At 43.9% G+C, this 24,889-nt stretch overlaps 1 protein-coding gene across 1 annotated transcript in view; it reads left to right on the top strand.

Annotated features, from left to right (window-relative positions):
* The window catches only part of LOC130344236 (proteasome subunit beta type-7-like), an 86,143-nt gene that overhangs the window by 57,512 nt on the left and 3,742 nt on the right, over positions 1-24,889 (top strand). The window contains exon 6 of the mRNA XM_056554411.1: positions 825-883. Coding sequence (XP_056410386.1) covers positions 825-883 — 59 coding nt within the window. The remainder of the gene's footprint in view (positions 1-824; positions 884-24,889) is intronic.

Here is a 24,889-nt window from a genome sequence, read left to right as displayed (position 1 = left end):
CTTTTTCATTTTGCTGGCTGGAGGGGGCGTGTCTGTCTCTCCCTCAGTGATTCATCTGCTCTGAGTCATCTGCTTCTGGGTGTATGTACATTCCTATACAGGTATGGGTATGTGCAGAGCATTGCACCCTTGTCAGTAGTACAGACTAGGGTGCAATGCTGTATAGGAATGCACACACACACACACACACACACACACACACACACACTGCTATACACATGTGTGGGGGGTGTATATGTGCAGTCTGTACATACCCCCCTCGTGTGTGTATGAGCAGACTGCAGAGCATTGCACCCTAGGGTCTGTGGAAGACACTAGGGTGCAATTCTCTCCAGTGCATTTAGCCCCATGTGCAGAGTCCCTTTCTGGGAGGATTGCTGAGATGCAGACACTTACAGACCCAACCGGGGCCGCAGTACAGGTACAGTTTTGATCCTCCATGGCAGGCTACCCGGGCTCCACAAAATGGCAAGGGGGGTGCAGCCATTTTGAGCTTTAATTTCGGGTGAACATTTAAAAAACAAATTTTAACAGTTGTATATTATGAAATGGCATATTATGAGTCCTGCAATATATCAAGTCTTCAACAATGACAGTGCCTCTTTAAATGTCAAGAACATGTATCCCATCAAGAAAGAGAAAAAAAACTTTTTTGTACAAGAGCTTTTGAGAAAGGTTCCATGTTTTGGGTTTTATCTTGTGTTTATTTTAATTTTATTTTTTTTGCCCGCGTGCTATGCTGTGTATTGACCATGGTGGTTTTGTTGGATCCTGTTAGTCATCTGGAAAGGCAACAACCAGTAATGTCATGAATTATTTTGCAGGCTCTGGGTCACTGGCAGCCATGGCAGTTTTTGAGGACCGCTATAGACCAGACTTGGAGGTGAGTGACCCCGTATTTGATTTCAATACATCTGTCTGTATTTGTGAACAATAGTCCTATCTCTTGTGTCAGTAGGTCACATTGACTCAAGCCAAAATCAATACTTCCGCCTTAATCAGCAACATATGATTAACACCGAAGTATATATGTGTCTCAACATATTTATGCCCTATATATCAATGACAGCTTGTACAAGGGAGCAGAATGACACAAAAACAATACATTTGTGTGTTATAACAATATAATGAAGTTAATGTGACCAACTTTAAGGAACATCAAGGCATTTACTCTATTTTTTCAGACTCTCCAAAAACCCTCTTGGTGTAGTAGTAATGGAGAGATACATATACCTTTCACTAGTGGACTAGAACAGTGGTCTCCTAACTGTGGCCCTCCAGATGTTGCAAAACAACTCCCAGCATGTCCGGACAGCCTTTGGCAACATCTGAAGGGCCATAGTTTGGTCACCACTGTCTAGGATAATGCTTTCTTCCTTAGGCTATGGACACCCGACAGACCCCATTTCTGATGGGCTTCATCAAGACTCGACAGTGTCAGTTGTGTGCCGAGCCATTCTGGGTCCATTTGGCGTGCAAAAAAAATTAGCAATGAATGGGAACAGGTCAGAGCACATAGACCATGCAAAGTTAGCCTTAGTTGAATGGGCCTGAGTTGCTGGTAAGCTGCAGTACAAGGCACAGCCACTTCAAAGTCACAGCACTTGACCAAGCTCTCCAGCTCCAATAAATTGACTGATGTAGGAATCTGAAGTTGGACCCCCACAATCAGTGGCATATCCAAGGAATAAGCCATCAATATAAAAGTCCACAAAAACTTGACAGGGTCAGGGGCTCAACTGCAGTACCAGAGTCGGCCTGTGCACAAGAGTGGTGCTGTTTCTTAAAAACACATCCTTGACAGCTGTCTTCCAAAATAAATTCAGATATTTTTATATGTCGGCAATGAAAATGTACCACAGATATCCTACTTGTGAGCGCGCTCACCTCGGAGCCGTGGTTAACACAATTAATAGCGGAATGTGTTCGATTTGGCAGCAGAGGATTCAAATGATATTGCATATCTGCCTCGCCGAGACCCTATCCTTTATTGACCACATAAATTAGCAGTCTTTTGGGCAATTTTTACTGCTCAGTTAAGTCACATCCTGAAGACAAGCTGTCACACATACTAGAAGCAGTCAATACAGATCAATATTTTATTGCCTTCAGTGTAAAGGTTGCAGGGGGACTGAGCAGTAATGGGCAGCGCATAGCCTGTTTATGTCTGAAGTCTGTGTTACACCTATTGTTTGCCTTTATAAAGCTTCTTGATGTTTACCTTGTACAACACAGCTGAGCAGGTCTGGAAACAAGCTTAGCTTTATGCCTGTGTGAGATGAGATGGGGAAGTGTGTAGGTTTAGGTTACAAATTCTATACAGAACTCTATAGAGCTCAGATAACTCATCAGTGATTTTTAAATTTTTTTAAGAAAGTGTGTTCAACGGGATGTAGAAATAAAAGGGCAGATGGTTCCATACTAGAGGAATTGACAGACATCCATTTCTGATTGCCATTAATGTTTCCAGTTTGTATTTGTATAGTCATCATTGGTCTCCTTTTACTGACCCTCCTATATAATCAGTCTGGCTGTCTACTGTGGAATGCCCCCTATAATAGCACTGTCTCTTGTCTGGGCTGCCCCCTCCACAATAACTTTATAATGGCCATGTTGTGTCAACCATTTCCTCCGCAATAACTGTATAGTGGCAGTGCAGTCTTGATCAACTTTATAGGGACAGTCTGCCTGTCACCTCCACAATAACTGATTAATGGCGGTGATAGTATAATTGTAGTCTGGACCACTCCCCCCCCCCCCCCCCCAACTACAATAACTATATAATAGCCATGTAGTCTGGACAGCCCCCTCCACAATAACTGTATAATAGCCATGTAGTCTGGACCGCCCCTCCACAATAACTGTACAATAGCCATGTAGTCTGGACCGCCCCTCCACAATAACTGTATAATAGCCATGTAGTTTAGACAGCCCCTCCAAAATAACTGTATAATAGCCATGTAGTCTGGACCGCTCCCTCCACAATAACTGTATAATAGCCATGTAGTTTAGACAGCCCCTCCAAAATAACTGTATAATAGCCATGTAGTCTGGACCGCCCCTCCACAATAACTGTACAATAGCCATGTAGTCTGGACCGCCCCTCCACAATAACTGTACAATAGCCATGTAGTCTGGACCGCCCCTCCACAATAACTGTATAATAGCCATGTAGTTTAGACAGCCCCCACCACAATAACTGTATAATAGCCATGTAGTTTAGACAGCCCCTCCAAAATAACTGTATAATAGCCATGTAGTCTGGACCGCCCCTCCACAATAACTGTATAATAGCCATGTAGTTTAGACAGCCCCTCCAAAATAACTGTATAATAGCCATGTAGTCTGGACCGCTCCCTCCACAATAACTGTATAGTGGCCATGTAGTTTAGACAGCCCCCACCACAATAACTGTATAGTGGCCATGTAGTCTGGACCGCCCCCACCACAATAACTGTATAGTGGCCATGTAGTCTGGACCGCCCCCACCACAATAACTGTATAGTGGCCATGTAGTTTGGACCGCCCCCTCCACAATAACTGTATAGTGGCCATGTAGTCTGGACCACCCCCACCACAATAACTGTATAGTGGCCATGTAGTCTGGACCACCCCCACCACAATAACTGTATAGTGGCCATGTAGTCTGGACCGCCCCCACCACAATAACTGTATAGTGGCCATGTAGTCTGGACCGCCCCCACCACAATAACTGTATAGTGGCCATGTAGTCTGGACCGCCCCCACCACAATAACTGTATAGTGGCCATGTAGTCTGGACCGCCCCCACCACAATAACTGTATAGTGGCCATGTAGTCTGGACCGCCCCCACCACAATAACTGTATAGTGGCCATGTAGTTTGGACCGCCCCCTCCACAATAACTGTATAGTGGCCATGTAGTCTGGACCGCCCCCACCACAATAACTGTATAGTGGCCATGTAGTTCGTATACTCCATAGACTTCTCAAAAATGTTATCAGTCGGGGTCTGAACACTCATACCTCGAGGAGGAGCCAGGAGAAGTGTAATAAGTGACCTGGATGGACTTGAAATGTAAGTCTATTGGGCTGTCCATGTCTCATAGACACAGGGCCGGGAGAAGAGAACGCATCTTATATATATTTTATATTTTTTTTTTTTATTTATAGGTACACTTCATAGTATACATATATATGACTGATTTTATTTTTACTAATTAAAACAGGTATTCTTTGCAATTCTTTGTTTTTATTTTCTGTACATGATTATAGGGGCAGCCATCTTGCCTGAGCTACTATCATCAGCATTCAAAGATATACTTTATAGCAGCCACATAGGACCATAGGAAACAGTGACTTGTATGGGAAAATGTTGTGGGCATGCTCTGACCAGTGCAGGGAGGAGGAAAAAGTGAGCCAAGAGGCTTTATATATATATAGGGGAAATTTTTTTTGGTAATCCTGTGATGGTGATGTGGAAAATGCTAAAACTTTGTAAACCATGAATTATCCACTTATAATAAGGATTAGTGGCCAGAATGAATACGGCAAGATTTCAGAATTATTATATGGATAAAAATATGGAAAATTAAATAAAACCATCCCAAAATTATTGGGCATATATTTAATATAAAACTTTATAGGTTGTTTTCTGGAGACAGTTTTTCTTTAACTGCTTAAAGGGGTACTCCGCTGCTCACCGTTTGGAACAAACTGTTCCGAACGCTGGAGTCGGCGCCAGAAGCTTGTGATATCATAGCCCCGCCCCATCATGTTGTGACGCCCCACCCCCTCAATGCTAGTCTATGGGAGGGGGCGTGGCAGCTTTCAAGCCCCCCCCCAATAGACTTGCATTGAGGGGGTGGGTGTGACGTCACACGGAGGCGGAGTCGTGACGTCACGATCTTCCGTCCCTGTGGTCGGGATGGTATTAGCCTTAGGGCCTCCAGCAGTTCTGGAAGCCGTTACAGGTGGGTGCCGCAAGGTAGAATGCGAGGGTCCCCAGCGGCGGGACCCCCGCGATCAGACATCTTATCCCCTATCCTTTGGATAGGGGATAAGATGTCTAGGGGTGGAGTACCCCTTTAATGACTCAGGCCGTATAGGTATGCCCTGAGTCCTTAACAGGTTAAAGAGAAGAGACATTCTTATATTTCCTGCTGTGTTGCAGTAAACAGCTCTGTCCTTGGGTCACTTGTCTTCAAAAGTTGGGGTGGAGAACCTATGGAACCTGTCAGCTGGTTTATACTACCCAAACCACAGGCAGCATGAAACATTTGCCGGGAGCTGGATCCCAGGACACTATTATTACTTCTAAAATGTGAAGGTGTTTAAAAGAAATCATAGTTTAAAAAAGCTTTTCAGTGTGGATCTGTGTTACATGACCCCGCGTATTGTGCCTGTCTTATGTACAGAGTCAGAAGAGAAGCATGTGGTGGCACGCTCGACTTTCCGCTCGTTCTAGTGATCAGACGGGGATGAACACTTTCCTTTATATAATGGCAGGTGCCCTTTAAGAGCATGTAAGGATGCATATCAAGTGTAACAGTATTCCATGACTTCATACCAGAGTTGTTATACTGCCATATGGTGCGCCATTCAGAGATATTTTCTTAGTCAACAATGCTTCTACTTGAGATTAACTCCATGATAGATTTAACCTCTTAAGGGCCAAGGACGTCGGGGGACGTCATGGCACCCTGTGCCTTAAGGACCGAGGACGTCCCCGGACGTTCTGGTGTTTCTCCGGTCTCTGCCGCCCGGCGGGCAGAGATCGGAACGGCATTCCTGCTGAAATCCTTTAGCAGGCATGCCCCCCCCCCCCCCCAATGTCGGCGATCGGCGCAAATCGCGAGTGAAATTACACTTTCGATTTGCGCTAATTCCGGGTCATACGGGTCTATGGTGACCCGTTGACCCGGAATAGAAGGGGGAATCGCGGTTGTCCATGACACCCAGGATCCCCCTGTAGAGATAGGAGTGAGGTGGCTGAGGTGCCACCCCTCCTATCCCTGCTATTGGTGGTCTAAACGCGACCACCAATAGCAGATCGGGGGCGGGGGGCTTTACTTTTGGTTTCCCCGTTCTGCCCACCCACAATAGGCGGGGCAGGATGGGGAAACCGACAGGCACCGGGTGCCGAAGTCCACTCACCCATCGGCGGTGGCAGCGGGCGACGGTCGGCGGAAGAAGAGGACGGCGACGTAGCTCCCTGGATCCTACGGAAGCCGGTGAGTTAATTGGCAACATCTGGAGGGCTACAGTCTGAGACCACTATAGTGGTCTCTAAACTGTAACCCTCCAGATGTTGCAAAACTACAACTCCCAGCATGCCCAGAGAGCTTTAAAGGCATGCTGGGATTTGAAGTTTTGCAACAGCTGGAGGTCTACAGTTTGAGACCACTGCACAGTGATCTCTATACTATGCACCTCCAGATCTTGCAAAACTACAACTGAATGTATGCCCACACCGCAGTTTGCTGTCCGGGCAAGCTGGGATTTGTAGTTTTGCAACATCTGGAGGTCTACAGTTTGGAGATCACCTTGCAGTGGTCTCTAAACTATAGCTCTCCAGATGTTCCAAAACTGCAAATCGCAGCATGCCCAAACAGCTGTCTCTGCATGCTGGGAGTTGTAGTTGCGTACCTCCAGCTGTTGCATAACTACATCTCCCAGCATGCCTTTCGGCGATCAGTACATGCTGGGAGTTGAAGTATTTTTGGAATATCCATTTTCCTTACAAGCAGAGAGCCTCAAAGTTAGAAAAATGCAAAATTTTCAAATTTTTCATCAAATTTGGGGATTTTTCACCAAGAACGGATGCAAGTTACCACAAAATTTACCACCATGTTAAAGTAGAATATGTCACGAAAAAACAATCTCGGAATCAGAATGATAACTAAAAGCATTCCAGAGTTATTCATGTTTAAAGTGACAGTGGTCAGATGTGCAAAAAACGCTCTGGTCCTAAGGTGTAAAATGGCCCGGTCCTTAAGGGGTTAAAGGGGTACTCCCGTGGAAAACTCTTTTTTTTTTTTTTTTTTTTTTTTTAAATCAACTGGTGCCAGAAAGTTAAACAGATTTGTAAATGACTTCTATTAAAAAATCTTAATCCTTCCAGTACTTTTTAGGGGCTGTATACTAAAGAGAAATCCAAAAAAGAAATGCATTTCCTCTGATGTCATGACCACTGTGCTCTCTGCTGACCTCTGCTGTCCATTTTTAGGAACTGTCCAGAGCAGCATATGTTTGCTATAGGGATTTCCTCCAGCTCTGGATGGTTCCTAAAATGGACAGCAGAGGTCAGCAGAGAGCACTGTGGTCATGACATCAGAGGAAATGCATTTCTTTTTTGGATTTCTCTTTAGTATACAGCCCCTAAAAAGTACTGGAAGGATTAAGATTTTTTAATAGAAGTGATTTACAAATCTGTTTAACTTTCTGGCACCAGTTGATTTAAAAAAACAAACAAAGTTTCCACGGGAGTACTCCCTTCGGAACTTGAGACATACAGAGGTACAGTAGACTTCTGACCATAGACTTCTATAGGGTCCTTAATCACAGGGCGTATTGAACAGTAATATGGGCAGGTACTAAATTTACATCATAACCCCTGAATGCAGTAACACCGCGTGTCCTATATTAACATAGATCATGAGCTTATTCAAAAGCTTTATTTCCATGTTATTGGAAATCACATAGTCCAATGTGACCCATTTGCTGTCGTCTCTTGACCTCTTGCCCATTAATGATGCCGGCAGTATCAATCATTCATGGGGTAAGGGACCACACACTATGGTGATGGGCCAGTTGCTGTGTATAGCTCTCCTATTAGATGGGTTACTATTGCTGATTAATGTGTCTGCTGTATGAAAGCAGCAGCATCTGCACACATCTGTCTGTCAATGGATCTGTGAGAACAGCAGCTAGTATACACCACATGTACACAAGTGAATTACAATTGATACGTCTATTGGGCAGTGAACACTGAGATATTAACCATTTAGTCCCTTTTATTTTACAATCGAATTTCATTCAAGATAAGCAGAAAATGACACTTTAGCCTTGTACATGCATATGGAAGTCTTTCCTATATTAAATCCAGTATTAATATACTATTCTGATTCACAGAACTGTGTTTTATAAACAGAGAAAAAAATGTAATCTTATCATGTCCTCTTCTAAACCCACCCATTGCAAGATAACCCTACTAGTGCCCCCCCCCCCCCCCCCCATATATAAAATTGAGCGTTGTCCGTGCACGTTCTTGGAATCGGTGGGGGTCCCAGCAATTGGACCCCCACCAATCAAATTGTTTCCCCCATCTTGTGGATAGGGGATAACCTTTAATCGCCCATATCATGGAAAGTGGGTCTATTATAACAAAATAACTCTCTTAAAGGGATATTCCAGCCTCTTACAAAAATGAGAAAAAATGCATCTGGGACGGGGGAGAAATAGAAAAGAGACACAATACTTACATAGTCCTAGTTCCCTGCAGATCCCATTCACTTCCGGCCAGTTTCCCCATCTTCTCTTCTCTCTTCCCATTTTCTTTTAGCTACCTAATAGGAGGTTTCCTACCTACTGGGGGCTTCTACCTAAAAGCAGAGGGTTCCCTACATACCCACCCACTGGGGTTTTCACCCTAATACCATTCATATTTGTCATGGCTTATACTATTCTGAGAACAGTTAAAGGGGTACTCCAGTGAAAAACATTTTTTTTAATGAACAGGTGCCACAAATTTAAACAGATTTGTAAATTACTTCTATTTAAAAATCTTAATCCTTCCAGTACTTATCAGCTGCTGTATACTACAGAGGAAGTTGTATTTCTTTCTGGAGTTCTTTTCAGTCTGATACAGTGCTCTCTGCTGACACCTCTGTCCATCTCAGGAACTGTCCAGAGCAGGATAGGTTTTGCTATGGGGATTTGCACCTACTCTGGACAGTTTCTGACATGGACAGAGGTGTCAGCAGAGAGCACTGTGGTCAGGCAGGAAAGAACTCCAGAAAGAAATACAACTTCCTGTGGAGCATACAGCAGGTAACTACTAGAAGGATTAAACTTTATACATAGAATACATAGTAATTTTCAAATCTCTTTAACTTTCTGGCACCAGTTGATATAAAAAAAAAAAATGTTTTTCACCCCTGGAGGTGAGTTCAGATATTGCAGGTTTGTTGCATCGCAAATCTGCAGCAAATTATACTACACTACTACAATACATGTGGACGGGGATCAAAACAAACAAACAAAAAATTCAATATGTAGCAGGAATTTTTTGCATGTTGCAGATTTCCAAATCCACAGCACATGCTCTCTCTGAGGCAGAAATTCTTCAGATTTCATCCATTTAATTTAGAGGGATGAAATAGCTAGCACAGTGGTCTCAACCTGTGACCCTCCAGATGTTGCAAAACTTCAACCCCCAGCATGTCTTGAGTATAAGTTTTGCAACATCTGGAGGGCCACAGTTTGAGACCACTGACCTAGCAGAACCCACATGCATGTTTTTGGTTTCTTTTTACTGCAGAACTGGTCACATCTTAACTTGCCCTTACATTTTCTTAAAATATGATTTGGCTTCAAGCAAGAATGGACCAGGTTTCCACACACACTGCAAAAAAAATAAAAAATACTAAACTACAGCTTTACAAAATTTTCCTGTCAGATGTCAGCATTGGCCGGAATATTAATGAGAAGCAGCTTAATTAAACTGAGCGGCGCTGACAGCGGCGGTGAATTGATGGAGACTAATAAAACCGTAATGAAGATGATTCATAGAAGTTTTGATGAAGAAAACACACAAATACAACAAAAAGAGAAAAAAAAACCCTTTGCCGTGTCAGGCTGCTGTAGCCCAGCTACCGTCGCCGTTCACGTGGGGCAACTTGTAACCGTTTTTTGATATCCTCTACGAAGGGCAAAATGGTATCTTCTCAGACACAGGCTGTCCTATTTGCATTTAGTTGTTATGCGGGATGTGGCCAAGATTACCCATTGTCGCGAGTTGCCACAGCGAGCAAGAGAATAAACCCCCTTGAAGATTATGGTTCATTAAAACGGGAAGAAGATTAATATTTTCCCTGTCAAGATCAATACGGCTTCTCCTGCACTAATTGTCAGAAAAGCTCGCAGAGGCTACTGAAGGATGGCAGTGTGTGCGCACAGTAGATCACAGGGACAGGATTCAAAGGAAGGCCGTCCTGCACCCTCTGGTATCGACTTGCAAATTAGCAGCTGGATTCTAATTAAACAAGCTTAATGAAAGGAGTATTAGAATACTGCGAAGAATGGAAAAAAGACACAATCCGTCCTCCATTCTCTGATATGTCCTGTACCGCAGAGCCAGGGAGATGGCCCGGCCATGTGTGGTACACGCCGCTTTTATTCCTATCCTCCTCGTGTCACTGATCATTGTAAGGAGTCTGCAAGACGCTGCGGCTAACATAATATATTCTGCATTGTCGTTCAGCTGAGGGAGGGTTCACTTTTGCCCCCCAGTTGTTATTTATATTTCATATTGGCTCTCCACATTTTCATGTATTTGATGTAAGGGGCCGGTCATTGATTGAATGTAAGGGACAGAAGATAATAAATAGCCTTCTTTGCACACCGCACCCACATTAGGAATCCCTTTAAGCTGAATGTGTGTTTTTATTTATTTATTTATTTATTTTTTCATCTGATAAGTACATTTTTTTTAAATCATTTTGGTACATTATAGGGGAGCATATTGTCCGAGCTTCTGCTCTGTTTAATAGCATTTAGACATCCACTTTACAGCAGCTACATGGACCTAGAAAATGGTAGACTAGATTGGGTTCATTGACTTTTTTGGGAAAAGTATTCCGGGTGTGCATTGTGACCTGTGCAGAGGTAATTGTGCAGGGAGGTGGAGGAGGGAAGCTGTTAACAATGCCTATTGTGAATGACCTGATCCCATCTTATTTATATACTGGTGTCACCTTTTATTGTAATCCTCTCTGTGATAAGAATGTTGAAATGTTTTCTCTGCAGAACAGAAACTTTCAACTTTATTATTATTATGATCAGGTTTCTATTACTTGTTAGCCTCCTCTGGTTACATACGTCACTCATACGGTATTCAGATAAATCCTGTATTTCTATAAACAGCAGACCTGTATGGGAAAAATACAAGAACTGTTTAGGGCAGATGTTGTATGAAGAGCCTGAAAGGTTTCCATGCTCCTTTTCCTTCCGCACCAGCACTGAGGCCTCATCATTGGACACTCTGTTATCAGGACCTGTTGTGCAATGAATTTGTCATGGTGCTGGGTGCAGGAGAAGGTCCAGCACCATTAACAGAGTGAAGGATGCAGAGGCCTTAATGCAGGAAAGGGAAGTGTGATTTTTACTTTCTTTTTGAGGGGACTTATAAACAACCACATGTTTTTAAATCAACTGTTGCAGAAAAGTTATAAAGATTTGTAAATTACATTTAAGTCTGTATCCTTCCAGTACTTATCAGCTGCTCTATACTACAGAGGAAGTTATTTAGTTCTTTCCAGTCTGACCACAATGCTCTCTGCTGTCATCTCTACCCGTGTCAGGAACTGTCCTGAGTAGAAGCAAATCTCTCCTGCTCTGGACAATTCCTGACACGGACAAATGTGACAACAGAGAGCACTGTGGTCAGACTGGAGCACTCTGGGAGCAGATAACTCCACGTCACTAGGACATGGAGTCGCACAAAATACATATTCAAAAAGGGTGGCAGGCTTTTGGGTGCCTGCTTCTGGAACCCAAAGTAAGACTGCCAACGGGGGAACCGCCTACAGAGCACAACAAAGGAGGTCAACTACAAGACTTTACAGAGCACTTACTCGGCAGCAGCAAAACTTTCAAAAGTAAGTGAACCCTGTAGAAACTCCTGGTCACCCACACTATAACCCAGTGTATTGGGTTTAGTGTTGGTGAACTTGGTGACAGTTTTCCTTGAATAGGAAGATTCTATAGGGGAGGATTTACTACCTACCTACCGGGGGCTTCAACCTAATCGAGATGATTTACTACCTTACTACTGAGGGCCTATCTTAGGAGTGTAAGCAATTGGGCTGCAATTGGGCTGTATTTTTGCAAGTCTTGACCTGACATTTAGGCTGACCTGAACTGACAGCACTATAGATAATAAAATCTGTGGTTGGGCCAGGACTTGCACCTGCTTTATGCTTGTTTGAATTTAGCTTTATAGTCTTAAAAGGGGTACTCCACTGGAAAACATATATATATTTTTTTTAATCAACCGGTGCCTGTAAGTTAAAGGGGTAGTCCAGTGGTGAAAAACTTATCCCCTATCCTAAGGATAGGGGATAAGTTTGAGATCGCGGGGGGTCCGACCGCTGGGGCCCCCTGCGATCTCTCTGTACGGGGGCCAGGCTCTCCGGCCAGATAGCGGGTGTCGACCTCCGCACGAAGCGGCGGCCGACACGCCCCCTCAATACATCTCTATGGCAGAGCCAGAGATTGCCGAAGGCAGTGCTCCGGCTGTGCCATAGAGTTGTATTGAGGGGGCGTGTCGGCCGCCACTTCGTGCAGAGGTCAACACGCCCCCTTCCCGCGGGCTGTCGGGGCCCCGTACAGGAGATCGCAGGGGGCCCCAGCGGTCGGACCCCCCACGATCTCAAACTTATCCCCTATCCTTAGGTGGTTGGGGAGGGGCAGAAGCACAGGCTCCCTTACTGTCTGCTGTGTGAAGAGAAGGGGCAGAAGCACACTGCTGCTGTGACTTAGCAGGAGATAGAAGACTGAATGGAGGATTTCTTTGTTTAAATAGTAAGTGTCCCTGCGTGTGCGTGTGCGTGTGTGTGTGTGTGGATATATATGTATGTGTATAGATCTGTGAATATATGAAATGAATGTGTGTTACAGGGGGACTACAATCATATGCCTCCAGCTGTTGCAAAACTACAGCTCATAGGATGTGTGGGCATGCTGGGAGCTAAGATAATAAATAGCCTTCTTTGCACACCGCACCCACATTAGGAATCCCTTTAAGCTGAATGTGTGTTTTTATTTATTTATTTATTTATTTTTTCATCTGATAAGTACATTTTTTTTAAATCATTTTGGTACATTATAGGGGAGCATATTGTCCGAGCTTCTGCTCTGTTTAATAGCATTTAGACATCCACTTTACAGCAGCTACATGGACCTAGAAAATGGTAGACTAGATTGGGTTCATTGACTTTTTTGGGAAAAGTATTCCGGGTGTGCATTGTGACCTGTGCAGAGGTAATTGTGCAGGGAGGTGGAGGAGGGAAGCTGTTAACAATGCCTATTGTGAATGACCTGATCCCATCTTATTTATATACTGGTGTCACCTTTTATTGTAATCCTCTCTGTGATAAGAATGTTGAAATGTTTTCTCTGCAGAACAGAAACTTTCAACTTTATTATTATTATGATCAGGTTTCTATTACTTGTTAGCCTCCTCTGGTTACATACGTCACTCATACGGTATTCAGATAAATCCTGTATTTCTATAAACAGCAGACCTGTATGGGAAAAATACAAGAACTGTTTAGGGCAGATGTTGTATGAAGAGCCTGAAAGGTTTCCATGCTCCTTTTCCTTCCGCACCAGCACTGAGGCCTCATCATTGGACACTCTGTTATCAGGACCTGTTGTGCAATGAATTTGTCATGGTGCTGGGTGCAGGAGAAGGTCCAGCACCATTAACAGAGTGAAGGATGCAGAGGCCTTAATGCAGGAAAGGGAAGTGTGATTTTTACTTTCTTTTTGAGGGGACTTATAAACAACCACATGTTTTTAAATCAACTGTTGCAGAAAAGTTATAAAGATTTGTAAATTACATTTAAGTCTGTATCCTTCCAGTACTTATCAGCTGCTCTATACTACAGAGGAAGTTATTTAGTTCTTTCCAGTCTGACCACAATGCTCTCTGCTGTCATCTCTACCCGTGTCAGGAACTGTCCTGAGTAGAAGCAAATCTCTCCTGCTCTGGACAATTCCTGACACGGACAAATGTGACAACAGAGAGCACTGTGGTCAGACTGGAGCACTCTGGGAGCAGATAACTCCACGTCACTAGGACATGGAGTCGCACAAAATACATATTCAAAAAGGGTGGCAGGCTTTTGGGTGCCTGCTTCTGGAACCCAAAGTAAGACTGCCAACGGGGGAACCGCCTACAGAGCACAACAAAGGAGGTCAACTACAAGACTTTACAGAGCACTTACTCGGCAGCAGCAAAACTTTCAAAAGTAAGTGAACCCTGTAGAAACTCCTGGTCACCCACACTATAACCCAGTGTATTGGGTTTAGTGTTGGTGAACTTGGTGACAGTTTTCCTTGAATAGGAAGATTCTATAGGGGAGGATTTACTACCTACCTACCGGGGGCTTCAACCTAATCGAGATGATTTACTACCTTACTACTGAGGGCCTATCTTAGGAGTGTAAGCAATTGGGCTGCAATTGGGCTGTATTTTTGCAAGTCTTGACCTGACATTTAGGCTGACCTGAACTGACAGCACTATAGATGATAATAATCTGTGGTTGGGCCAGGACTTGCACCTGCTTTATGCTTGTTTGAATTTAGCTTTATAGTCTTAAAAGGGGTACTCCACTGGAAAACATATATATATTTTTTTTAATCAACCGGTGCCTGTAAGTTAAAGGGGTAGTCCAGTGGTGAAAAACTTATCCCCTATCCTAAGGATAGGGGATAAGTTTGAGATCGCGGGGGGTCCGACCGCTGGGGCCCCCTGCGATCTCTCTGTACGGGGGCCAGGCTCTCCGGCCAGATAGCGGGTGTCGACCTCCGCACGAAGCGGCGGCCGACACGCCCCCTCAATACATCTCTATGGCAGAGCCAGAGATTGCCGAAGGCAGTGCTCCGGCTGTGCCATAGAGTTGTATTGAGGGGGCGTGTCGGCCGCCACTTCGTGCAGAGGTCAACACGCCCCCTTCCCGCGGGCTGTCGGGGCCCCGTACAGGAGATCGCAGGGGGCCCCAGCGGTCGGACCCCCCACGATCTCAAACTTATCCCCTATCCTTAGGTGGTTGGGGAGGGGCAGAAGCACAGGCTCCCTTACTGTCTGCTGTGTGAAGAGAAGGGGCAGAAGCACACTGCTGCTGTGACTTAGCAGGAGATAGAAGACTGAATGGAGGATTTCTTTGTTTAAATAGTAAGTGTCCCTGCGTGTGCGTGTGCGTGTGTGTGTGTGTGGATATATATGTATGTGTATAGATCTGTGAATATATGAAATGAATGTGTGTTACAGGGGGACTACAATCATATGCCTCCAGCTGTTGCAAAACTACAGCTCATAGGATGTGTGGGCATGCTGGGAGCTGTAGTTTTGTAAAAGCTGTAGACCCACTGTCTGTGTGTGTGTGTGTGTAGCATAAAACCAGAAAGGAAAAGGTTACTGTTCCCAGAGCGGAGAGGGAGTGGTCATCACAGTGAGTACCCGCCCCCCTGTTGTAAATTAAAAGTACTTTTCACTTTGCAATCACTCCAAGTAAATAAAGTGAATTCTAAGAGAAATATTGGTCATAGACACACAAAGATTACATGTACATGATCAGGAGCAACATATTTTTTGGGTAATCTGACAGGTACGCTTTAATCCTTCCAGTACTTAGCAGCTGCTATATGCTCCACAGTAAGTTCTTTTCTTTTTGAATTTTCTTTCTGTCTCACCACAGAGCTCTCTGCTGACACCTCTGTCCATTTTAGGAGCTGTCCAGAGTAGGAGCAAATCCCCATAGCAAACCTCTCCTGCTCTGGACAGTTCCTGACATGGACAGAGGTGTCAGCAGAGAGCACTGGTCAGACTGAAAAGAAATTCAAAAAGGAAAACTTCCTGTGGAGCATATAGCAGCTGATAAGTACTGGAAGGATTAAGACTTTTAAATAGAATTCGTTTACAAATCTGTTTAACTTTCTGGCACCAGTTGATTAAAATGTTTTTTTTTTTCCCAGGGGAGTACCCCCTTTAGTGCAGATTTCTTTTTGACCCGTACCAACCCAAAAGGTTGGTAAACCTCTACCCCAGGGGAGTTGTTCCTATGATAGAAATCCGGGTTGAGTGTTGGCAATGGACTGTTTCTTTAAAAGTACCCAATGGCTGGACATAGGCAGGGCAGCCTGGCATGTATCACCAGGTATGTAGTGACCTCTCTGAACCAGTGTACCGGTACCTTCATGGCTCCAGAACTCCACATAGCCTTTTACCTTTTTCTCAATTAGGCCTCTTGCTTCGTTTAGTAAAATATTTTGCTAGCTTTTTCTATTTTCTTAGCCCCTTCTCCATTTTTATTATTTACCCTTACGTTTACTCATCACAGGTCCCTGACATGGACTTTTTTGATGAGTGATGCTGTTTGTATAAAGAAGCAGACATGTTTTTGTAGTCTTGGACCTCCCCTTTCATTCAGTTTGATCTTTCCTTTATTCGGTTTTCTGCCACCTCCTGTTGCCCGCTCCATACATTCCATCTATTTGGCAGCTTGCTAATATTTCTTGTTGCAGAAGATCTCCTTCCGTTTTGTCCTTGCTGTCTCCTCCTTTCTCTCCTTGAACTGAGAACTGCCAAGACTAGATAGAATGAAATCTGGGGTGGCAGCTGCTGTGCCCCACAGTTACATAGCAAGACTTTGAAGATGTTTCAACTTAAAGGAGCTGAGGGCTACAGGCTTAGCCAATTTCTGCAGGTTGCCGGAGCTTTGGCTTTCTGCCTTTTGAAGATGAGATGCTAAAGCTCCTGCCACTGCCTTGAGCATGCTAACACCAGCAGGATGTGTTTTTTTTTTTTCTTTAATATTTCGTCTCCCCCCCCCCCCCCCCCCCTCCGTAGCTTTAGCACATCTCATATGTAAGTAGCACATAGTTTATCAATGCCAAATGTGACGAGCCTTCCTCTAGATTGGCCCTGCCCAAAAGCTTTCGTTGCAGTGATAGATAGCGAAGTGCACAAGTGCCACTTCTGCAGACTGATTTATGGAGTCATATTTCACAAAGAAGTGAGCGTCGGCCTCTGGAGAAACACTTATGGATTGCCAAAGACCAGAGCTGCTTCACGTCTTAGGCCTTGCAGCCGTTTAAAGACTCTGATACCATACCTGAGCCATTGCAGAGCTGCATTCATTTGTCATGTGGGCAGCTATAGATCTAACCTGAGCAAAGACCCCCAGACCGGCCTGCGTGCAGCCGTTACATCTTCTTATTGACTTGTAGTTCTCAGCTTACCTCAGTATTGTCAATGGAAAAACAAAATGCCTTACTGCCATTATAAGGCTTCTTCAAGTTCTTGTACCATTTCTGTGATTGCTATTATATAGTCATTGACTATTGCTTTGGCCCCAGGATGGTTCTAGGACCACTAGTAGATATCTCAGATAATTGTGTGAAATAAGCATAATCATTAATAATGTTCACCAGTGTCAATCAAAGAATGATCATTAATGGCCTGTCTGTTTCCAAAACTACCTAAAATCTGCTGGAAAAAAAAATGGATCAGAAAATCCCAAGTGATCAGCTGTAAGCTTTGGGGATCCTGTCAGTAAGTGTTAAATTTTCCTGCAGCACCACCACAGGGAAAATAAAGTATTACACAATGCCAATCCAAATCTAGGGCTTGTCGATCAAAAGACTAGTTAGTTAGTTAGTTAGTACCTGCTTTCTCAGCTAGACAATTTTGAACACAATTTATTCTTAAAAAGCTTTAGGGCTATGGACCTTTTAATCCAAACAGCCCCCTTAAAGGAAACCTTTTATAGCTTTCATGTTGCCTAAACCACGAGTCATTAGGGTGTTCCCCGGCAGCTTTTCCTTAACCCCTTAAGGACCAAGGACGTATGAGTACGTCCTTGGTTCCGCTCCCATGATATAACTCGGGGGTCCCACGTTGACCCCGCATCATATCACGGCGGGCCCGGCGTCATAGTGAAGCCGGGACCCGCCGCTAATAGCGCGCAGCACTGATCGCTGTGCCGCGCGCTCAAAGCTGAGCCACGTGGCTAAAAGTGAAAGTAAAAAGTGCCGGTTAGCTCAGGGAGCTGTTCGGGATCGCCGCGGTATAACAGCTGTTCTACAGGAGGAAGGTCTCTTACCTTCCTTCCTGCAGTCCGATCGCCGATAGAATGCTTCAAGCCTGAGATCCAGGCTTGAGCAATCAATCGCCGAAAACCCTGATCAATGCATCCCTATGGAGATGCATTGAACACTGTTAAAGATCAGTAAATGCAATGTTATAGCCTCCTATGGGGGCTATAATTTTGCAAAAGAAAAGTGTAAAAAAAAATCATTAACCCTTTGAATTATCCCTTCCCCTAATAAAAGTTTGAATCACCCGGCATTTCCAATAATAAAAAAAAGTGTAAATAAAAACAAAAATAAACATATGTGCTATCGCCGTGTGCGGAAATGTCCGAATTAAAAAAATATTCCGCTAATTAAACTGCTCGGTCAATGGCGTACGCGGCAAAAAATTCCAAAGTCCAAAATAGCGTATTTTTGGTCACTTTTTATATCATGAAAAGATGAATAAAAGCGATAAAGTCAGATCAGTGCAAAAATGGTACCGACAAAAACTTCAGATCACGGCGCAAAAAATGAACCCTCATAGCGCCCTGAACACGGAAAAATTAAGTTATAGGGGAATATGGGGATGACCCCACGGGGCTTATAGATGGCCGCTCACCTCAAGACGATAGTAATAGGCATATAACCCCAACAACATGGGGTACCATCAATCCTAGAGACGCTGTCAAGCCAGTGGGTTTCGGGAGCCCTCCCTTCCTCAGATCAGGGTGACCGTGGAAGGGAGGGCTCCTCCCGAAACGCGTAATCTTTTAACTTTATTATTTTTTGTCAATAAATGATACTGTTGAGGATCTTTATCACCACCTGGACTTAATCATTGCTTCCTCCATTACCTGGATTACAGCATTACCACTCCTAATAGTCGCAGTGCAGGTCTCAAGGGTTCTTTTTGCCTCACTCTCTACTCGCATATCTACAGGAAGACTTGGGTCGATTCCTGCAACCCACTGGCTTGACAGCGTCTCTAGGATTGATGGTACCCCATGTTGTTGGGGTTATATGCCTATTACTACAGTCTTGAGGTGAGCGGCCATCTATAAGCCCTGTGGGGTCATCCCCATATTCCCCCCACCTCCTACACATATATATCGGTGTAATACACGAGGCGCCGCCAGTTGGTCTTTCTCTGTTTCTCTTTTATACAGACCCTTCCCTAGCAATCTTGTTTATCTGTTCTTTTTAAACAGAAAAGTTCAAATGGTGTTGGTCTCTCGATTTTATTATTTTTTTTACTTCATCATAGTAACATAGTTCATTGGAAAAAAGACCGGAGTCCATCAAGTTAAACCTATATTCCTAATGAGTCCCTGCTAAGTTGATCAAGAGGAAGACAAAAAACGTTATTACTCTCCAGAAATGTATCCAGGCCCCTTGTGAACTCTTACCGAATTCACCATGACCGCCTCCTCTGGAAGAGAGCTCCACAGTCTCACTGCTCTTACAATTAAGAACCCCTGTTTTAATGACATGCATCATAGATTTGTTCCATAGCACCACAGCTAAGTAATGTCTTTTATTAGAACGGACTCTCTCCATTTTCCTTACTGCACTTCTGTGGTTTCCCCTCCGAACCATCAGCCAAAGTCTGACTCTAAATCATTACTCTTGGCCTTCCTGCCCTAAATCTGCTTTTTGGCTCCCTGTCCTTTCCCCTTGATATGTCAGCGGCTTTTGTTTTGTACCCTAGTGAGGTCGGCTCAGACAAGTACAACTGTTTGGATACCTCTGGCCTGAAACCCCTTGTGACCCTTTCATCTTTGTCTTCTCTTTAGCCTGGGCACTGGCTCCTATATAAGCAGTAAAATAAGTTACCTGCACTCTCCAGCCTTCTGGCTATATATTGGACTTGGTTAAGGATTTTAATTTGGCCTCCAACGTGGACATTTGCATTGCTAAGGGACAAAATGACTAAACTAGTTTTACCTCCGTTGGTTTGGTAATTGGAGACTGTTCTGGAATGTGAACGGACGAGCCAGGAATGGCAGAAAATGTGTGCTCTTATCCGAAATAATTTTCCTAAATGTATCCACGTATTAAGTGCTTTTTAAGGTGGCATAAGACACCAGATGTGTTGTGATCTATGTAACCATTTGGACCAAAATTTAAGGTTTTAAGGGGATCTGATTGTCCAGATGTTTATCTGGGACAGTGTTTTCACCCTCTATAATGTGGTCTCCTCCTTCATTCCTTGTTTTTCCTGATATAGCCTTATTGCCCCTGATTTCTGAAGATTTCTTAGAAAAGGCCTCTTCCGACATTTTCTCTTTTCTGGTAGACTTACTATATCGAGACATGTGAAGACACCGAGTGCACCCCTATTTCGTGCATTCCTGGAATGTCTATGTCCACCAGTTGGATGATTTACCAGTTCATGATCATAGATCTGTTTACATGACTTTGTGGTTTTTCTTTCTTTTTTTTTTTTTTTCTCTTCAGAACTGGCTTCATTCATATGCCCCTCTCTCTGTCTCATACCCCAGGTTAAAGGGGTAGTCCAGTGGTGAAAAACTTATCCCCTATCCTAAGGATAGGGGATAAGTTTGAGATCGCGGGGGGGTCCGACCGCTGGGGCCCCCTGCGATCTCTCTGTACGGGGCCCCGGCTCTCCGCCGAGATAGCGGGTGTCGACCCCCGCACGAGGCGGCGGCCGACACGCCCCCTCAATACATCTCTATGGCAGAGCCGGAGATTGCCGAAGGCAGCGCTTCGGCTCTGCCATAGAGTTGTATTGAGGGGGCGTGTCGGCCGCCGCCTCGTGCGGAGGTCGACACGCCCCCTTCCAGCGGGCTGTCGGGGCTCCGACCCCTGGGGCCCCCCGCGATCTGCAACTTATCCCCTATCCTTAGGATAGGGGATAAGTTGCTCACCACTGAATCACCACTGGACTACTCCTTTAAAACACAAGTATGAGGTATTGGGAAGGGATAGCTTTCTTACCCAAGCTATAATTTATTTCAGCATTTCTCAGCTTTCACACTTCTTGGCTCCTCGATCACTGTATAAATACATTGGGGGGATTTATGGTTTTTGCAGTGCAGAATGGCAAATGTGCAAAAATTTTTGCCCAAGCTATTTTTGTAACATTTTATTCACAAATCTGTGCTGGTGCGAGCAATGATGAATTATGCCCATAGGTTGCTGTTCTGGAAGCTGGACGGCTACCCCCTTTTGAAAGCTTTAACGACAGCCATATTTTAGTTGCCCGATTTTCTGCTGGAGACATAAAAAAAAAACCTTATATTTACTATGGTGGTTGGTTATATTTTAGTAGGGAATATTCTGGAAATCCAAAGAGTCCTGAATGAATCAGCCTATGCGGTCAGGACACTAATGGAGGGAGGTTGTAGCTTTTGCTGCTGCATTTGCTGCTGGCATTTTACTGCTGAATAAAGCACAGTCTCGCTGTTTTCCACCAGGTTGTGGTTTAGAGCCCTATATGTTTTATTCTGGCAGGTTATGTGGCATAAATGAATAGATAATGTCTACGACACTAACCTGGATTTACATTCTTTTACTAGGAAAGATAAACTGCTGATTAATTCAGTATAGAACTCAATTACAAAGTGAGCGCCTCTCTGCGGGGACCCGTCACCCTGCAGACAACAGATGCTGAATTTATACCCTGGCATCCTCGCTGCAATGAAATATTAACATATTTTATTGCATGTGCGAGGTGCAGTCAGTGAAGGGGGTGTCTGCCTGCGTGTATAGCCACCCCAGGCCTTACAGCATCACAGCTAGGATGTGGACATTGTGTTCATGTACATGGATGGATTGAATATATTTTACATCTGTAGGTGTATATACAGATGTAGCGGTGCTCTGAGGCTCGCTCTCTGTATTATATCGCTGACCATTTATTTGACTTGTAAGGACAGGTGACCATTGGGCAGGCTTCAATATCTCTGGAAGAGGACTCCTTTATTGCAGTAGGTTCAGCAGCAGTCCTATGAAAAAGCACAGAATATAATACACTGGGCCTAGTGACAAGTTCAGTTCTGCAACATCCGTGTGTATGGATATATATATGCTGCATGTATTATTTATTGTAGAAGTGATTGATTGCTAAAGTTTTTAGCAAAATGTATCTGCAGAATGGTTTAACATGCATAAATCCAATATGTTGTGATAAAAAAATAAGACAGATAAATCTTGTCAGGACTTTTCCACCATTTTAATGTGATTTGAACAATTTTATTGCAAAACAAACTGAAATCTTTAATGGTAAAAATAAAAACACACTAACCTTTTGATCGTATTATAGCAGTCAGGTTTTTTTTGGGTAGCAGGCACTTTTTCACGTGGCAAAATTTGCCAACTCTTCCTTGCAAACACGCTCCAAGTGAAAGGACATCGCTATTCAGATCACCCCGCAGATGTTCAGTTTAGATTCAAGGGAAACGGACAAGAGGTTCACCCGCACTAAACGAATATCTGCGCGATGGAGGAGTGTATAGGATTTAGTAAACCGGCTGTCCGTTTCCCTTTTAAGGTCAGGGACCATTCCAGAACTTTAAGCTACATCTGGTGAAGCCATATATGTGTGGATTTGGATGTGTGCTTTGGGTCGTCGTGCTGAAAGGTGAACTTCGTTTTCATCTTCCGAACAGACTCCTAAAGGTTTTGTGCAAAAAACGGCCTGCTGGGGCTGAAATATAGGCCGGGTACTCTCCAGTCTTTCGAGCACAGCCCTTGAACACACACGGAAGAGCCTGCCAGCTCAGCCAATCACTGACTGAAACTGGACCCCAGGTGGTTACTTCTAAACACAACCACATCCCCACTTAAGAGGGTGTTTACACTTAGGCAACCAGGTTAGTGTGTTTCTCCCTCTCAAAATGTTTTGGTTGTTGTGAAATTGAATTTTGTGCATTATAGGTCACGTTAAAGGTGGAAAACGTTCTGACATGATTTATTTTTGCCTTATTCCTTAACATCTCAAGAACCTGGCATTTAAAAGGCTGTGTAGACTTTTTATTTCCACTGTAGGTAGGATGTGTATGTATTCCCTCATCTGCGTCCTGCCTGATCTTACAAAATTCCCATGTCTCCCTGTGTAAATTTAATTGCCCTCAGATAGAATCCAAGCTGATGTGCAGCTGTAAGTGGTCATTGGAAGAACACAAGCCATTTATTATGTGGCTGACATCGAGTCCTGCATCCTGTCTCCTGGTCCCTCATAATTGTGAGGCTTTGGTGTGCTAAAAGCAGTTTATTTCTCCTACTGCACACACAGGAATGTGCTTAACCCCTTTTTGCTCATCAGCTCAGCATTGTAGTGGTAAAACTTTTGCCATTCATATTGGAAGATCACTTGCCATGTCTATCGGGTGCCTAGTATGCCAAGATTGGGCAGCCAGTTGGAGATGTTAGGTAACGCACTTTACATGCGTGCATCAAGTGTAGAGCCTTAACATAGGGTGAACCAAGCCTTACTTTACCTTTTCTCATTAGGGGTTATATCTTTATAGTGTTTGTATGATCTTCCAGCAGTGTTGCCCTGTGGCTTCTCCAGCTAATGCCAAACTACAGCTCACATCATGCCCAATGGTGGCATTTCCAGAAGCCAAATGGATGTCCATAACCCACACATTGTATTGTATTTCAGGAACAGGAAAGCATTCACCTTGTTTCCAAATTCTGGACAATACCCTTTTAATTAGCTCATAAATCTGAAATAAAAAATAAATAAATGCAGGAGAGTGCATACTAAAATACAAAAATAAATAAGACTGGCATAGAAATCTGATCCCCAATCACTACCATCTTAACATTGCCCACACTGCTGCTGATCTCAACTGCCTGGATAGATCAGTGTAGATCAGCAGCAATATGGGCACAATTAAAATGGCAGTGTTTTATTTTTATAAGCTGACCTGACTTCTAGAAAGTAGTTGTGTCCTCAGACAACCCTTTAAGTCCTCCAGTGTCGGTACCCACATGGTCCCCCACCAATCTGTTTACATGAGGTACATACTATAGGGGTACAGCTACTTACTGGATGCTTGTGAGCCCAGCACATCATTGTTACCATGCAAACAAAGACCCATCGCGACCATATGAGCATCAGTGATTTAACAGGGAAGTATACTTTTTCATATATATTTAGCAGATATGATTCTTTATTTTTATTTTTCCTGGACTAGTAGGTCTATCAGATTTTTGTCTTTGAAGATCTATGACTGTGCAGGTTCAGCTATTCTTTCTATGTTATACTTCCTTGCTTATGTCTGACTGTAAAAGTAAGTGTTTAATGTTAACACCGCTGCCAAATTACTTCACGACCACCTGGCCGGAGTCATCTTCCGTACGGTTCACTGTTCCCCGGCCTGAAAATATTTCCCTAACCTGCCGACAGTGGAAGCGGAATATCCATGGCAGCCCTCCTTCCAATAGCTGAATCGTAAAAGACCCATCAAGATAATCCATCAGCACCTGATCCTGCACAAAATACCTTCCTCCCGACAGCCGGCTTAAAGCTAAGATTTAATACAGCCCCACGTCTGCCATCAAGCAGGCCTCGACAGTTTAAAGCTCATTCTCTAAATCTCAGCAGACTTTATGGCCAGCCGAGGGCCCATATAAAGTTTAATAGCATTACGGCACATAAATCATCTTTTAAAGATGCCGCAAGCAGCTCCAATATTAAATGCAGACAATTGTGTGCGTTATAAATAATTTATCAGACACCGTTTCAGATTGCCCATCCAGTCTGACTTGTTTATTTTTGCCCTTACTGGAGAATTCCTTTGGCGCTTCTTGAGAGAACCATTACCGGTCAGTTTAATGAACTCTGGGGCGGTACAGGC

This window comes from Hyla sarda, unplaced genomic scaffold (assembly GCF_029499605.1).
Source record: "Hyla sarda isolate aHylSar1 unplaced genomic scaffold, aHylSar1.hap1 scaffold_71, whole genome shotgun sequence".
Classification (NCBI taxonomy): Eukaryota; Metazoa; Chordata; class Amphibia; order Anura; family Hylidae; genus Hyla; species Hyla sarda.
This window is presented reverse-complemented; position numbering and strand designations above follow the sequence as displayed.